The sequence below is a fragment of the Pomacea canaliculata genome, linkage group LG3, assembly GCF_003073045.1.
Source record: "Pomacea canaliculata isolate SZHN2017 linkage group LG3, ASM307304v1, whole genome shotgun sequence".
Lineage (NCBI taxonomy): Eukaryota > Metazoa > Mollusca > Gastropoda > Architaenioglossa > Ampullariidae > Pomacea > Pomacea canaliculata.
In genome coordinates, this window is record NC_037592.1 from 28,532,323 (window position 1) to 28,549,417 (window position 17,095).

Genomic DNA, 17,095 nt, shown 5'->3' on the forward strand with positions numbered 1-17,095 from the left:
GAAAGGTTGTTAGGAGTTTGCGGAAGAGGTGTGTTTTCAATGCATGTTTAAAGGATTCAATAGTGGGTAGGTCACAGATATGGAAAGAGAGTTCCATTGTTTCGCTGCACAACAGCTAAAAATCCTGTGGCCATATGTTGTTATATGCAAAATAAAAGAACATATTACTACAAAATAAAATATTGTGATGCAGCTATGTGATTGTAGAAACATTTGCACACTTGTATCTAATGTGGAAAATTCAGTAGAATATTGTATGATCCTCTGATAGACCAAACTTTTACTGGCAGTATCTTCCTTGCTGTCTTTCATAGAACACTTTGTGTACGATTTACAAAGCAAACTGCACCAATGCTGGTGACAAGCTCAAGTAAGGGAGGCTATCACAAGCTTCTGTACAGCAATAGTATCAAGAGTTATCCTACCTGGCCACATTGCCGACAGTTAAAACGGAATGATATTTACTGCCTTAATAATTTTCAAACACTGAAAATATTTTAATAATCCACTCATTTATTATCACAGAGTGTTTATGAGAATATAGGCTTCAACAGTAAATAGCAGTGCATAGTGGCAAAGTGTTTGTAATGAGGACTGCATGAATGGAGGTTTTATAAAGCTGTATAAATAATAGATCCAGTTTTGCTTCTGACCATGTTTTAATTGGTTCATTTTTCCAGCAATTGACTTTCAATATAACAACTATTTTCTTTACAAAATATGGACCTTTCCATTTATTTTTTTCATGTTTCTTCAGAATTGTATTAATCACTTAAAAATCTTTTTCTCTTATCTCTTATGATCAACTGGGAGAAATATATTGGGTAATGTGGGTACACCCCAGTCCTCTAACAACTGAGCTGTCTGCTTCCCACCAATCTAAAATTAGTCACATTTTGACTTTCAATATACAAATAGATCAGGGCTAAAGGTTTTGTAAAAGGAATCTACCACTTCAAAGACAATCAACAAAAAACACATAATTTAAACTCTAACAAAGAATTGCTGAGTATGATATATAGAACTTACGTTCTCATCGGCTTTTGCTGACAGCTTGTCACCTCTTGTATTAGCCTGTAATTAAAACAATAAAAATATACTTATATTTCAGTTCTTAAAAAATCCTTGAAAATCAAGAAAACTATTTGGAAATTAGATAAGCATCTGAAGAATACTTTAAGAACACATTTTCATGTTCTTAATATTTCTCTTCAATAGTTTCCTTTTCTGTCATATCAATATTTCTAAGGGACTTTTCTAACTTTATGATCATTTGAACACATGCATTAGGGTATAGAAAAAATGAAATTACCAATACCTATCATTTTTTAGTGTGTATCTTTTATAAGAGCAATCTATTCCTATGCATAAGTGCGTGCTCACTGCTGGCTTAAGTGCGTGCTCACTGATTGCTTATACATGTAACAACCTACATGCACAATGATTCATTAATAAAGTCAAGCAAAAGAACCAACAAGGAGAGGGTAGGAAAGCTAATTTTAACAGAGTATAGGCAGAACATATACATAAGCAAATCTAAATCAACTCAAAAGCATCTCTACAAATTAAAAGAAGATTGACAGTGACAGGATATGAAGCAGATATCTATCAAGACAATACTTCAAAGCAAAATATTTCATCAGAATTTTGCAGCGTGGTTGTAATTTCAATGACTATGATAAATATCAGGGAAATGTATACTTCTTAATACACTGCATCTACATGTTTTTATCCCTCTCTCTTTGGAACACCAACATCAACAAATTCTAGCTACGACAAGCTTACAAAACAGTAATACATGTACCTCTGCTTGTAACGAATTTTGTATTTAAAAATACTCACTTCCAGTTCTTTGGTGATTTCCAGCAAAGATCCATGTGGTGTAGGTGTTGAAAACACACTGATATCCTCATAGGCATTCTCTGAACTCGTGGAACTACGATTTGAGGGTCGCTCAGTGGTATCTGAACCATACAGAAATGATCCTGAACTTCGCAAGCGACTCCATTCAGTTTCTTTCCGAGAACGTTCCTGTCGGCTCACATCCGTGTAATCTGAAACTGAGTTTCGTGAGGATGAAGTGCTTGACCGACGAAAGCTGTCAGCCCTCTTGGCTAGATTTTCATTTGTTTTAGAAATCAAGTCAGACACAGATTCAGAAGAATGGGAAGCAGATTCATGCGAAGAGTCAGGTGACTTGCTTGCCATGTAAACAAAGTTCCCTAGAGGGTCCTGCTGTTTCTTGAGGTCTCTGGCATCAGCTGAAATGGAAGAGGTAATGCAGTAATCTGCCCTGGATGAAATCTCTGACCCCACACCAGAGTCAATACTTGCATCAAAGACTCTCTGTCGGCGGGTAGAACCCTGGTGCATTCTATCATTCCTATCATGCACTTGTTCTGGGAATGTTCGTTTCATGTAACCTGTTCTCCTTTCAAGTTCATCTCGCCAGCTATCCTGCCGTTGTCTGGAATCTGAACCATCATTCACAGACAAAGCATCATTTTCATTCACTTCTCTAATCTGTCCCAGAAGCTTTGTATCTGAACTAATAGAAGAGCGCAACTTTTGCACATGACTTCCTTCTACTGGAGGATTTCTACCTTTTATCACATTTTCCTTTTGACCTGTGGATAACACTCTTTCTGCATCATCAAATATTCCAAAGGCCTTTTTCATGGAGATCCTTCTGTTTAGCAGATCTGTTGTTTCACTTTTGGAAGATGAAACTCCCTCCCTTCTTTCAGGCACATTTTCATCTGTGAATACAGAGTCCAAGGAGTCAAGTGTAGGATGATGAACACTTGTCTTAGTATGCAGTTCTGGTACCTGCCCAAATTCTCTATGGCCACTACCATAGTGTGTGTTGCCAGATACCTGTGTATACAAAGGGCTTTTAGGATGAGACTGACTGGAAGACTCTGATATTGAACTGGAGCTACTTCTGTGAAAGTCACTTTGTCGCAATTTTGAATCGGTGGAAACAGAACTTTGCATGCAGTGAACGGATTCCTGAGAGTGTGCTGGAAAGTGACCCAGCGAGGGTGCACTGGTCTCACGTTGGTGATGAAATGACGACAGAGAACCATACTTTTTTGACTCTTGCAGTGGTTGCGACATGAGTGTATGTGAGAAGACAAAAGAATCAAAGCTTCCCCGCCCTCGTGGTGCTAAGTCTCGCAAACTGCTCTTAGAACTAGAAGCTAAAGAAGATAAATCTTGCTTTGAGTCTGTGATACTGAGCTGTGAACCAAAGTCATCCCGCCCAAATGGAGCAGAACTTTCAGATGGATGAATAACAACACTGGTGTATGATTCTGCTTGACTCATGGTGCCACTATGAAAGGAGTCCATGAATTTTGGTGAGTGTTCTTGGGATGAAGCAGAGGAATGGCGTTTGTCTGATGCCAGGCCAAGCTTGTTACCATAGAACTCTTCTGACAACTTTCTCATAATAGAAGCTTGGTCATCAGACCCTTTGTTGAAATGCGAAAAAACAGGCAACTCCGGGACATGTGCACTGTCTTCATCTGTGGCATACTTGTCCTTGATGCTTTGAATGCCTTCGAACTGAAAACGAAAGTAACCTTTTTTATGGCTTTCCTCCGCATGTCTTTCTTGACTAGAATCCAAATCTGTGGGCTGAAACTCTCGTGACATCCGGGCTTGGATAGATTTTTCTTCAAACTCCTTCCGGGGAGAGGTCTGACAACCATATTCACCAACTTGAATCTCCACATTACACTGTCTGGCATTTGGATCTGCAATCTTTACAGCGTATGACTGAACGTCAGTCTGTGTGCTCGTATTATAATATGGAGTCTGTCGAACTATGTATGCTTTACTTGCATACCTGCTGCCAGACTGTACAGATTCCTTCTCAGTGACTGCTGCTGACAACATGCCAGATGAACCTTTGGGGTAGTCTCCAATACTGGAAAGTGTTTCATGGGGACCTTTAAGAGGGCTTGTTGCCATGTCTACACGCCTGCTATGATCTGCTTGTGAAGTAGCAGCAGGCATGGAGTGGAATACAGGACGCCTGCCCTCCGGGTGAGCTGAGTAAGGATGACTTGCGGAAATGCCTCGGTTACTGGCAACTGGACCAACAGGACCCAATGGCTGTGGCACTTGCTGCTGTGCTGAAGAATACATAGTAGACTGGCCTTGAACCTCCTTAAGCTGTGTGTGGGGGCGATGTAATCTGATTGGTGGCCTTTTGTCTGACATTGTTCCCAACAATACCTGCGCAGTAACAAAAGAAAACAAAATAATAAGCAGAGACTTTTGTAAATTTTAGTCCACTGATTAGTACATTGTGTAAATGTTTAACCTTTTACATGGTTCTGTTCCATTTCAAATACATTCTCTTCCAAACACAAGTAAATATTGGTGCTCATAAACACACACACTTTTCTTTTCATTCCACTTGGAGACCTACAAAAATGTGGTTATTAAATTCTCTCTAAAAATATCAGTCATTTAAAAATTTCCTAATTACTAGAATTAAAATTTTCTAGTACATGTAATTAACATTTAAAGTCAATGCATCAGAACAATAAACACTGGAAAGTTATCCAGTCAGGGTTTTATTTTAAGACGATATTTATGCTTGGAGCAAAGAGATGTGAGAAAAAATTTTTTTTGCAGTATAAAGTAAAAACTAAGGTTAAACTCATTCATGAACCCTTGTGGCCTCTTTCAGTCATATTAATGGCAACATTTTTATCTAGTTCATTCTTGTGTAATGTGTGACAGCAAAACATTTTTCTTGTTTAGTACAGTGTTATTCTTTTTTCATAAGGTTTAACAACTTACTCTGTGTGTGTGTACATATACATATATATGAGTTCACATGCTTGCATATACTTTAGTTTTCTGAAGACAAAACTATTTTGGATTTAAAATAATTCACAGCAAGTACCTGCGAAAGTGCTTGCTGGTCTATACCAGCCATGTCACGTTCAGGTGGTGAAGGTGCACTGTATTCCTTATCTCCAAAGTTGTGTCCATCTGAATCCAGCTTTGGTGGTGGATAACCAGGTTTGGAGTTGTGATAAAATTCTTCAAATCGTCCAGATTTGTCTGCTTTTTTCCTCTGCACAACACGCCCATACTTATCATACACAAATTCACTTTTGAAGCCAGGGTCACTGCTGTTGCGTGCTTTTCCCGAGGAGTCATCTCCCTTACTCTCAGAAGTAGATGGGCTCTTCTCTGGTAATGGCCGAAGGCCTGGTGTGTAGGCTAGGCGCTGCTTGCTAGGAAATTCTTTGCCTGTATTTGTATGGTCAGTCCATGATTGCGCACGAGTGTTTATGGGCTGTGAATGGTTTGATACTGCATTAGGCTGTGTCACAGGCCATGAGGGGTACTTTTCGTGGTTCTGGTTCACACGGATGTACTTTAGACTAGATGGATCACGAACTGGAGGTGCTGGTGGAAAGGAGTCTGGATTTTCAGAATCTACATAAGAAGGCCTGGGTGGTACCTCAGGAGCTTCACTGTCAGAGGCATCCTCAATGTCATCTATTTCTGAGATTTTCTCACTCTGCAAAGGAGCAGTTCCTAACAATGCAACATTTTCATAGTCTGCTTCATACTTGTGTAATGCTTGTGAAGGCAAAACTTTTGCTTCATTGCCTGCTATCATGTCAGAAGTGTACATATCCTCAGAGTAAATCTTGTCTCTGATTTTAGGATCATCACAGCTGTTAAATCCGCCCCACCCATAGTCACCAGCAGATCTAGTCAGGATCTGCTCCTCTCGCAAAGGTGATCTTCCCAAATAGCTCCAGCTTTCCTTCTCTACTTCTTCGGGAATATTTGGGCTGGATTTGACTGACTTGACTGATGGCGACAAGGCAGTTTCCCTCTCCTGTTCCAGTGATCCCTGACTTTCAGCTTTCTTAAGATTAGGAGAAGACTTTGAGGGCACCATATGTCGTTCACTTCTCTGCTGGAGTTTTGGGTAAGCATCAGAATATCGACGATCTTTCACTGTCAGCTGTCTCTGATGCACAAAGGCATCTGGGTAACTAGAACGAGGAGCAAGCCCAGGGGCTGGCTGATCATTGTTGGAGATCCATGTTGGGGCCGAGGAAGCAGAACTGGGTACAGGTTTGGTCTTGCTTACACTGCAAGTATAGTACCAATGCTTTACTTGAGAGTGAATAACATGTTTTTATATATATTTACTTCAATATGACAAATACAGAAACCAGTGATACTTTCAAAATATTTGAATCATTCAATCTATAAATTTAAATACAAAGTTTGTAATGCAAAAAATCTGAAAATGTAAGATGTAGTAACACACAAGCTTATTATACAACACATCTAGCACAAAAAAAACTATAATATAAATGAATATTTTGACAGTTATAAATCATTCCTTCCCAAAACAATGCTTAATTAGTAATTGTTAATATTTCTGTCCTCTTTACTATCCAATATCTTTTGGAAAAAAAACAACCTATAAACGTTTCGTATTTTATAAACACTTAAAGTTCATGGTTTGCAAAAAACAAGTTCAATGGGACATCAGAACAATATTACTTTGACTTCATATAACAGCACACAATTTGGGTGCTCAGAAAATGAACTGTATTAAAATCACCAACTTATCAAAACATGTTGTGAAAAAAATCTCACAATCACACTCATGCACTGCAATGCTATCATCATAAGACCCAAGATTTTTTGGAAGACAAAGCCAAAAATCTGTCTCGAACACACTCACCAATAGATTGTCAAAGTGTACAAGCACTCTGACAGGAATGAAACAAGAGGAACAGCTGGACTTCCACGTTAAGCATTGGGAATACCTTCCTGAACCTGTTACAACTACTCCTTTACCAAACAACACTCCTTTGTTATATATAGTTCCTGTGCCATTAGCTTATCCTTCTTTGTGACTGGCCCATCCACTGGCTCACGTGTGACTCAAGACAACCCTGCGCCTCTCTACCACACAGGTACCTCGCACATGGCACGGTAACAAATTGCTTCCGCTTTGGATGCCTCGAGACTGTCCAATCCCGCGCAAAGACGATGCACCGCTGACATCAGCACTGTTGTGGTCGCCCCGGTGTACAAGTGGTTATAAGTATAATAAAGGCTTTGACAACCGGATTGACTCTTTTTCCCCTTGACTGCCGACTGTTGTCTCCGCCATTTTCTCAAAAGGGTAGGAGGAAGGGGTGAGCTCGACTCGGTTTGTACTATGTCATGGCCTAGAATTAACATTCAGCTTGTTTACCTGTCTGACATGCTGCCCTCGCCTAGTAGCAACATTCAATGCGTTTTGTTTGTTGTTGTACAGAAAGTCGGGCTCTTCAAAAAATAACAGGCATGTCTTACATCTGTAACAATTACTAACGAGCGATCATGAAATACAACATTTCAAACTCGTTTCCTCTACCTCATCGCGACATCACACGCGTCATCATCTTCAAATCGTCTTCAGTTCATCTAGTATTGAAGAGCTGCTATTTTTTTTTAAATTATTTTCTTGACAGACTTCACATTCACACTTTCGACTTTATTAAGCCATGCGCAAAACTGCTGCACACATGAAAAAAAAACCACCAACAACAACAATCGATGAGCTTTGACAGAACAATTCTCTCCTAGCTATCAGAAACCGTCGATCCTACATAAACTCACAAACAAGAACAAGGTGCTTTCTAGCACACACAAAAGTCTTCGGTTCGAGCACACCGGGACAACAATAGATACGAGATATCTACGACCTTCACATGTATTACGTCACGATGTTTTTGATAGCTACATATGTTCAGGTGAGAAGTGTTGCCAAACCTGTACATACCTGTGCATATGACGTGGAAATTTGACGTGACAGTTTGCGCTTGTTCGGAGTACCTGACCTGTGTGTACTTCAGAGACAACGTTGTGCACATGTGGACAGCTCCTGCGTGTTTATCGACACGTCGTTGGCGAAATGTAGCTTGTCACCACACAAGCTTGGGTCGCCAACCCATCGTCCTCTGCAGTTAGCATGCAGCGTCTCCAGGCACCGACGACTGTACGCAGCTCACCCGTAATAACCTCACTCAACCGCTAGCGCCACACGTCTGCCGTAGACGTACGACAGCACGACCCTCGAGCGAGTGTAATGAATACCTCCACTTCTTGGTCTTAATCCCCGATTACAATGGCAGGTGCTGTCATCGACACTTCTGCGTGTGCTCCGTACTGCAGCATTGGTTGGAGCGACACCCGACACGTCCCAGAAAATTAACCATGTGAATCACATGCTTTTACGCCTCCGTCGGTCGCATGTGGAAAGGTGAGATGACTCAAGGGCGCTTTACAGTATGGGACCGTCCACTTTCCCCTGTGGTGTGTCTAGACGGCGGCAGTGTAATCTTGGTCGATGTCCTTCCGAGGCAAAGCAGTGGACAAAGGTCAAGGGGCTCATGACGTCACAAGCGCCTCCATGACCCGGTTTTCCCAGCGTCCAGTTAACGCAATGGATATTGACAGGGATGATGATTAGAGTTGAAGATACTTGATCACATGGTGGGAAAACTAGCAGTGCGTGACAACTGCTTGGATACCCGCACAGCGACAGTCCCAGGTAAGACCACTTAGACCAGACGGCAAAAGGTGAAGCTCTTTGTCGTCCACACAGGCTGATGTCTGCGTTCACATCTGCAGCCTTCAAAGTTCTCATTCTCCTCGCATCTACTGCTGCAGGACGTCGCGACCAGCACATGAAGGATGTAATGAACAAAGTCTCAACTACATACACCCTCACCCTCCGCACACACGTCTGCGACCTCTATCACAGATATGATGTTCGCTCCTGCTACTGCAGTCTGCAATCGACCGGATTTTCTTTTTTTTTTAATCTCTTTCAGTCTGCCGGCGAAGAATTCCACGAGATATCTGGGACACTTTCTCAGAAATAGGAGCACAATGACTATTATCTACTACTACCTACAACTAGGTTTAGTTGAGCAGTACATTATCTCGCGAGGTCACGTGTGCTGGTGTTTATCCCACTTAACGCAGATAATTCTTGTTTCCTCAGTCGAGATACTCCTTATTTACTAGAACACAAGATACATCACAGACAGACTGTGGTTTCTAAGATACAATCGAATGGTCTGTGAGCATCCTTGTCTTGCTATTCGCCGCCTGAAGTAGACTGCACGAGCCCAGACGAGCACACAACACTAGAGCCGTCCTGCCCGCTACGTCACGGCGAAATGCCAGCCACCCCACTGTGACGTATGAGCTGCCATTGGTGCCTCCAGTTATTAATGAAGCGTCATCGCAAAAAAAGCAAGTGATGTCCAAAAAAATGTTAGCAAGCTAAAAATGTCTAGTCACAATCTTGACAGTAAGAAAGACAGTTTGCTTCGGCCAGCTAAGCAGCGATGTCAAAGGCTCACTTTTTACCTGACAAGCGACACGAGCCATTCAGGCAAGCGAGCTGCCTTCGGAATTTTGTTTTTGTTTTTTTTTTTTTTTTTCTCAAATGGTACAGGTGTCTATGTGCAAAATCGACAAGAACACGCATGCGCGCGCACACACACACACGCATGCAAGCACAATCGCGTGAGTACCTGGGCGAACAAAAATATACAAGTTAACAAAGATTCGTAAGGAAGAAGCGCCCGTCAAAAAGTTTCTTATCATGTACACTTACGCACAGACGAGTAGTCGGCAAACAAGCAACAGCAACCCAGCCGTTGGTGATCAATGCAAGAGTTGCATTGTTGAATGTATGTCGTCAGAATGACAAATGTCGACGGCAGCTCAATAGATCGTGTGGCAGAACGCACTCCTCGCGATGCTTCTTACCAAACTGCACTTGACAACAATAAATGCCTTCCTACACAAGACACGAGTAGGGGGGTGGGGTGATGTGTGTTTTCACGAGCGTTTCGCCGGGCAGGTAATAATACACTGAGTACAGCGTTCAACAGGCTGTTGACCCAGGCACTGCATGGCTTGTCTCTCAAGGACGCGTTGTCAAGAGGTCTGATAACTTCGCGTACATATCCACCCCTCGAGCCTCCCTCACTTCACCACCACCAGCTCCTCCCTACTCCATCCCCGTCACCGTCACCAACCAGCCACGTGCCGTCTCGAGCGCCCTCACGAGTGAGATGCAGTGCCACTGCAGTCAAGGCAAACGATACACGCCACTGCGTGATAGGGGATACTCATTTAGTGACAGTTGTTCAGTCATTTCACCTGTGCCCAAAAGAAAGAAGAAACAAATTCAAAACATCAAATAAAAAAAAAAGAACTTAAATCATTTATTTCCGGGTATAGTTTGGGCTAAGAAAGATAGGCTAGTATTATAAGTTTTCCGCACAACACTGTCGCTACTTTGTTGGAACGACAATTAAATGTCTTCCTGGCACGCTAGGAATGTTCTTGAGAACAACCGGTCCTCCTGTTCACCTGCGACATTAACGTGTGGGCTCGAAGCCTGGCCATAGAGTAAAACTTCAAACACCCGCCTGTTAGCCCGTCTTCCTATCTTCCATGTGGGTTATGAGGTTCACGATGACTTTGTTCTGAGGTTCCCAGAGACGCGCTCAAGAGCAGCACAACCTATTTCTCTTCCCATCAGCCTGGGAAAGATAGACCGACATCAAATTTGCCAGTATGATCTGCCTGTTTCTAGTCTCACCTGAAGCCCAGTGGTTCGAATGAGTACCGGCAAACAGCTCCCCCTCACCCTCTCCTGCACTTTCACCTCCTTCCAAGCGCCACCCACTCGGGTCAGTCCAGGCTAACTCGCCGTAAGCTTCCACTTCTTGAGTGGATCTGAATTTTAACAGCAGGGTATTTGCACATTGCCCATTGGGGACAGGTGGAAAGAAGAGTAACACATTCCTCGGTTGTTTTCCTGCCACTTGAAGGCCAAACAGTTTCGTAACACCGAAGAAACCGTTCTACAGAGGAATCCCACTTACCGCCCGCAATCGTAGTCTCCCCCGCCCCCTTCTTTCCTATCCTACCCGGTATTGATACCCTACCCTGCTGGATTTCAGCACGTGAAGAAACTTTGCTACCTTTTCAAATGGCCCGCGATCTTCCCGGGCAAGTGCTAAAATAAAACCACGTAAGGAAGACATTTTCAATCGAAAAGGAAACAATACAAAGAAGCTTCAACTCTTAAATAAGCAAAAAAAGAAAGACTATGTCGCCCAATGTGCAACAGACACTTCTTCCTGCCTAACAGGACAACCCTGAGGCAGCCATCCACAAAGACAGGACGTATAGCAAGTAGCTTATCATGACACAAAAACATACCCATCCGATGACCCAAAAGAATCAGGTGACTGGCAGGCTGCCTTAATGTCCACTCGAACAAACAATATCAAATATAACCAAGACAAGGTGGTCAGACAGATTAGTGAAGAAGAGCTAGAAGCGCAGATAACGAGTCGGATATGATTAGGAAGTTCTGTTATGACGACAGGTGAAAAAAAGATGGCATGAATTCCTTCAGAGAAAATGAGCTATCCACAAGAAGAGAGAAAGATCCTTGATGTGGCTGCCCCAACCCTGCTTTCTTGGAAATATAGAGCCACAAACACCGGCACGGAAAGAAAGCGGACAAACAACCCTCAAATCAGGACTGTACATCAATACGTTTATGTTGTCAAGGCAACTGCCAACAGGTCAGCTCGGACCAATTGTTACCGCAATGTATGCCCAGCCATTCGTCACATCACGGAATTGACCACTTTCTGTGCAATGTGATGTGTGCAGGCCTAGAGAAACGTATGGTTAGACTTAGAGGAGCTGGTGTTTACTAAGATATGGGAAAATATATTATCTTGTACACAGCCCAGTCTGGTCATCTGAACAACACTTTGCACTGTAGTATATGTAGATCATTCTGTTTACACTAGCTTGCCCGTATGTGCAGTCGCTCTCATCACTCACACATTTCTGTCACTTTATAGAGGAAGAGGGGCCGGGGGTGTTGAGGCTCGACAGTCACAGAGGTCCAGCCAGAACACGGTAGTGTCAAAACGTCGAGTCTCGTCCGAGGGCATTAATCAGAGTGCGGAGTGAAACAACGCCAGCCTTGTGTGCGACAGGCGCTGGGCACCGGGTTACACTAAGCTCGCCATGATGGATGGCTTCGTGATATATCAGACGTCACGGTGTTAACGCACAGGCGTTGAGTGGTCATAAAAAACCCGAGTGGAGTTACAGTACCACCAGTGTCACTCCTGCCACATCATAACGTGACCTGTATATGTCAGGGTTACCTTGACCCCCTCACACCAACGTTGCGTGGGCCATTTTTTTTAATGCTTTGTACATCTGCGACTAATTTGCTGGTTATATGCAATAGCAATACTAGACACTGAAATTCTTCATGTCATAGACCCACACAATACCTTCGATGGAAAACACGAGAATGGGAAGCATAAACAGCATAATTACCCGACAGTCTTTTACATTAAAACACTTTCATATATAATTTCTAGAAATGTCGGATCTAAGAAGTTTATAAAAACCAGTGTGTTGTGCCTAATTTCAATAATCAGTATCTGTAATCCGAAAAACACAGCCATATGTTTATCAACGACGAATAGTCTTGGGCCTTGCCGTGTCTTCCTTCTAACAAAGCCATTGGTCAATTTAGAGTTTGAACACCTACCTCATTTTAAAACATGTCCATGCTAATGGAGTGTGCCCCAACAAAGATATAGCCAGGACCGCTAGAAGTACATCAGGGCAGGTAAGAGGCACGCAGCTTTCAATGTCAGCCCTGTCATGAGACATTCTTAGCACGGCCATTGGAATGTTGGCGACATTTCATAATAGCTCACAGGTACATGCTTGAGTCGTGACACTCTTTCACCTTACCTTACCCCCGCTTTCTATATGTGCGTGGGCTCGTGGGGTTCACAGTAGTTGAGGAAGTTTACAGACATTCCACGTACGACTTACAGTAAACATAATAAACTTGCAAACATCGAACCCAAACACTAAAAAGATATATGTTTGGATTATAACAGACCATACTAGGAAAATAATAGAAGTTAAATTCAAGCACAACTTACCACTGTGGATAGAGCGAAGTTTCACACATACTCATACTGGTCATGGGACCGTTACTCATACAACAACTGGCAAGTGGTTGCCCATAACTTTGTTTAACCGACCAATAAAGTCCATAGTTGCGAGGAGAGTCCTATAAGAATCAGTCCACGTACTGGGATTCACCACAGGTCTGGGGTGACTCAAGCACGGCAGCGCCTTTCCACTCCAACAGCCTTCACGGCGAGCTTTCAAGCGACCATGGCGACATAAAGAGGGTCCATATATAGGTGTAAGGAAATTCCCTCCGCCACAATGTGTAGCTTTGCGAGACAAGAGTTGAAACTGAACAATAATCACATTCCAGCCAAAAAATTGTGGATGTGTTAACGATATCTACTAAACTACTAAAATCTGGACTTATCTTTGAGCGTGGGAAAAAATGACCGCTTGACCACTACCAATAGACGACACTATGATGGCATGGCTCCACCACTCTCATGATCATATAAATTATTCGGAAAAAATACTTCCTTAATGTACACGAGTAGATTATCCGTTCATGCAAAATAAAATTTAAAATGTAATGCATACTGACTGGTGAAATTCAAAAGTTAACAATTACATTGTTTTATATCGCTTACTTGGAACTATTCTTTCATCAGTAATTATTGTGATCTTTTCAATAATTCTGGCGATCTCCTTATATTGAAATCCAAACCTCTGAAACATTTTGTCACCGTTTTATTTCCTCAGTTTCTTTTCTTTCTTTTTTTTTTTTAATCTCGTAAATACCTCGAGCTCTTCTCTGAAACTGATAGTCATCAATTTTAAAACGGATTTAGTTTAAAATAACTCCAAGCCATTTTAAAATTTAGACGAGAAAACTAAACTTTAAATAAAGTTTTGAAAACAGCTAAGTGACCAGAGCGATATTTGAAAAAAAAACTTTGCTTCTTTAAAATAGTTTTAAGTCATCATAACATGCTGTGAAACTTTCTCGCCTATCCCGCTCCCTCAATCTCTCCGATTGCTAATAAAGACTAATGTACTTACCTAAACAGAATTATGTGGAGACTTTAAGGAGGGTTTATTTTCTTCCTGAGAAGGCAACCACAGCGTAGCTAAGTTAGTCATTCCGGAGCCAGTCACAATAACCTAGCGTGACTGCAAACTTCAGCCACTACGTGGATTACATGACTACAATGCCAACAATGTTGATATCAAGAAAGAGTTATCGCGACACAAGTTCCGATGCACGCGATCCCGGAACGACAAAGAAAACCCAACACTTATTTAAACCCGTTATCTTATCGCTCATCTTGCGTCTTGCATTTACTCTGGCTTGATAACAATTGGATGCGGAGTTCATCTATTTATAAAAGTACTCATACCTTCATGCAAACGCCTTCAAGTTTATCTCTTTCGCTTATTTACATATCCATCTTACTTCAGGTGACAGAAAATGTCATCAAAGAGTGCATCGATATCTGGTCGACTGTAATATCATGAGAGATTTCTGTATTATGAAAAGGTTTATTCATTAAAATGGTGGGTAAAGGTTACCTTCACACAGCATGTAATTTCTATAAATACTACTGTATGTAAACAAAATGTGACTCCCGAGATAACGTTAGTGGGAGTGGGAGGTAAGCATCGCAAACACCATGTAGGCGAAGCACAGACTGCAACAGTCCTACATCACAACCGTGGTTTAGTAAATACGATTTATTATACTTGGACCCGTGACAAAGCAGCTAGCAGCCATGTCCTCCTTCAAAACTTTTTCAAGGCTTTCTAGCACACACTACGCTCTGCAGAAAAAAGAACGTTTAACCACGAAAAACCACACACATACACACCACAGAGGGAGAGAACAAAATGTCAGCGCCTTTTAAACAGAGCAGTTCCATACCGGCATACCTCCATGGAGGCTTGTAATAGTAGGACAAACAGTACGTCGTTGGCACGAAACTTCCATCCATCGCTCCTGACTTGCAGCACAGCAACTGGGCCCCGCGTCTGCCGCACGTACACTCAGGCAGTGGTTCAGAGTTCGACACTGCCTCCATCCGCACGAATGAGGGAGTTACCGTCCCCTAACGGCCACGGGACCTAAATTCTTGAGAGGAAAAATGTGTTTGGATATCTTGCAGCCCACAGCGATAACGCTTCTTCGGTCGCAACCTCTCTTCGGCAGCCCAAGAAGTTTGGCGGAACATTCTGTCCCGACGACCTACGAAGACCAGTCGAGACATCTAAGAAGGCTAATCGCCAGGTGTGTCGAGCTTCTCCAAGTTTACGAGAAGGTAATGACGAGATTGAAGTTTGCTTTACACACGTAAGGACTCAGGGCGAGTGCTAACATTTTTGCTGCTTTTAATCGGCCGCAAGACCCACTGGCTCAGAATAGTTCCACTCGCCCTTATCTCCTGCAGCTTAGCTCTGGCCGCCATTTCCTGCAAACTATTCGCAAGATTAGGTTGAACTCTGAACTTATAAGCTACCTTGATTCTCGGGTGTCTCAACCCTCCTCCTTGCCCCTTCTGCCCTCAGTCTCTTTCCCTCTCGTCCCTTCACTCTCTCGCACACGCCTTGTACATATCACGTGCTTACGGATTTACGTGCGCGTCCGTGCGGGATGTGTAAATATTTAAGAATGAATGGAACAGTGTGAGAGAATACCGGATTTGAATGATTGTGTGTGTTCGTATGGGATTTGTGAGTACATAAGATGGTGGGAATGGGAGGAGGGGTTGATAACGAGCCGAAGAACGCCGTTGACTCCGGTGGAAGATTTGCTTTCTATCAAGTAAGGCAGTATTAGCTCACTTAATGGGGGTTGGCAGTATTACTTAACCGGCGCGCGAGCAGCTGAGTATAGCAACAGGTATTATTAGCCTCTTTACATGCCTCCTTCCCTCTCCCAGTTACCAAGCACTCGTTAGGTGTTGAGAAACTGTGCCGTGCAGCCTTATCACGTGACTCGCCTTTTTCCAACGCAGCGCAAAATATGTCGACACCTCATTACTGTTCTCCTTACAGGAGACGAGAGGTGGAGCAAGGTGGGGAAGTGGGAGTGAAGGGGAGAGCATAACATAAACATAAAAGTTCGCATCAACAACGAAATTAAATGTATAAATAGTGCAAAGGCGGTTCGCGGGGTGAAAGCAAATCAACAGAAATGGAGTGTTTTCGTGCTGACTCCAATCAGTCAAAGCACGGGATAAAAACCAGGAGCGAGGAAGAAACGAAACCAGTGTGCGCATGATGATAGCGGTATCGATGGTTTATGGCAGTTTATGCGATCGTGCCAAGAGGTTACGTGACAGGGAGGAGAATACCACCGAAAGCTCTCTAGAGGCGACACTTTCATCTTGCTTTCTTCCCTCTCCCTCTCTCCTGCCCACCCCCGAACACACACACACCCCTCTGTCTGCGTCTCAGTCTATGCGCAGCTGGCTCCATAAAAAGACTACCAGCAATACGTCAGTTAACGATCATGCAGATCTTTAGAAGTCGCAGTTTCCTATGATGAGTTTATCGCTTTCCTGGTGATGCCATGGAACCGTCTGGTTATCAGTGTAACGGCTTCTGCTATCGGTTTCACATCTTCTACCTCTCTGCGATATTTCTTTATCTTGCGCCATTATAATGGAATACAGTGTCTTCACCTTCAAGTCCCTTTGACCACCTCCTCCACTTAACGAGCCCCGGCACATCAGAAAAAAAAACACGTATCAACAAGACTAATTTAGATATTGAAATTTACCTTTTTTGTGATGATGATGATGTCACCTACTTTTTTTTTATATAGCTGCACGATGTCAAGGTAAGAAAAAGTTTGAAAAAGAGACTGAATGATTAAACACACGTCTGCTGTCAGTTACAGAAAAACTCATCGACAGCCGGCAGTTAGAAAAATATCGAACTGCATCCATTTTCTGAAAATATTTTATCGATATAAATCAAACGTTAAAAGTTGGTTTTGATAAAATAAATTTATCCTATCGATTAGTGTTATACGCACTGGGTGAATCTGCTA

The 17,095-nt window shown here is 42.6% G+C and overlaps 1 protein-coding gene across 1 annotated transcript in view; it reads right to left on the reverse strand.

The window, feature by feature from the left end:
• Positions 1 to 789: 789 nt before the first annotated feature.
• The window catches only part of LOC112559601, a 58,721-nt gene continuing 42,415 nt past the window's right edge, over positions 790 to 17,095 (reverse strand). The window contains exons 4-7 of the mRNA XM_025230935.1: positions 4,925 to 6,137; positions 1,843 to 4,245; positions 1,030 to 1,074; positions 790 to 879 (exon numbers count right to left, since the gene is read on the reverse strand). Of these exons, the coding sequence (XP_025086720.1) occupies positions 790 to 879; positions 1,030 to 1,074; positions 1,843 to 4,245; positions 4,925 to 6,137 (3,751 nt within the window). The remainder of the gene's footprint in view (positions 880 to 1,029; positions 1,075 to 1,842; positions 4,246 to 4,924; positions 6,138 to 17,095) is intronic.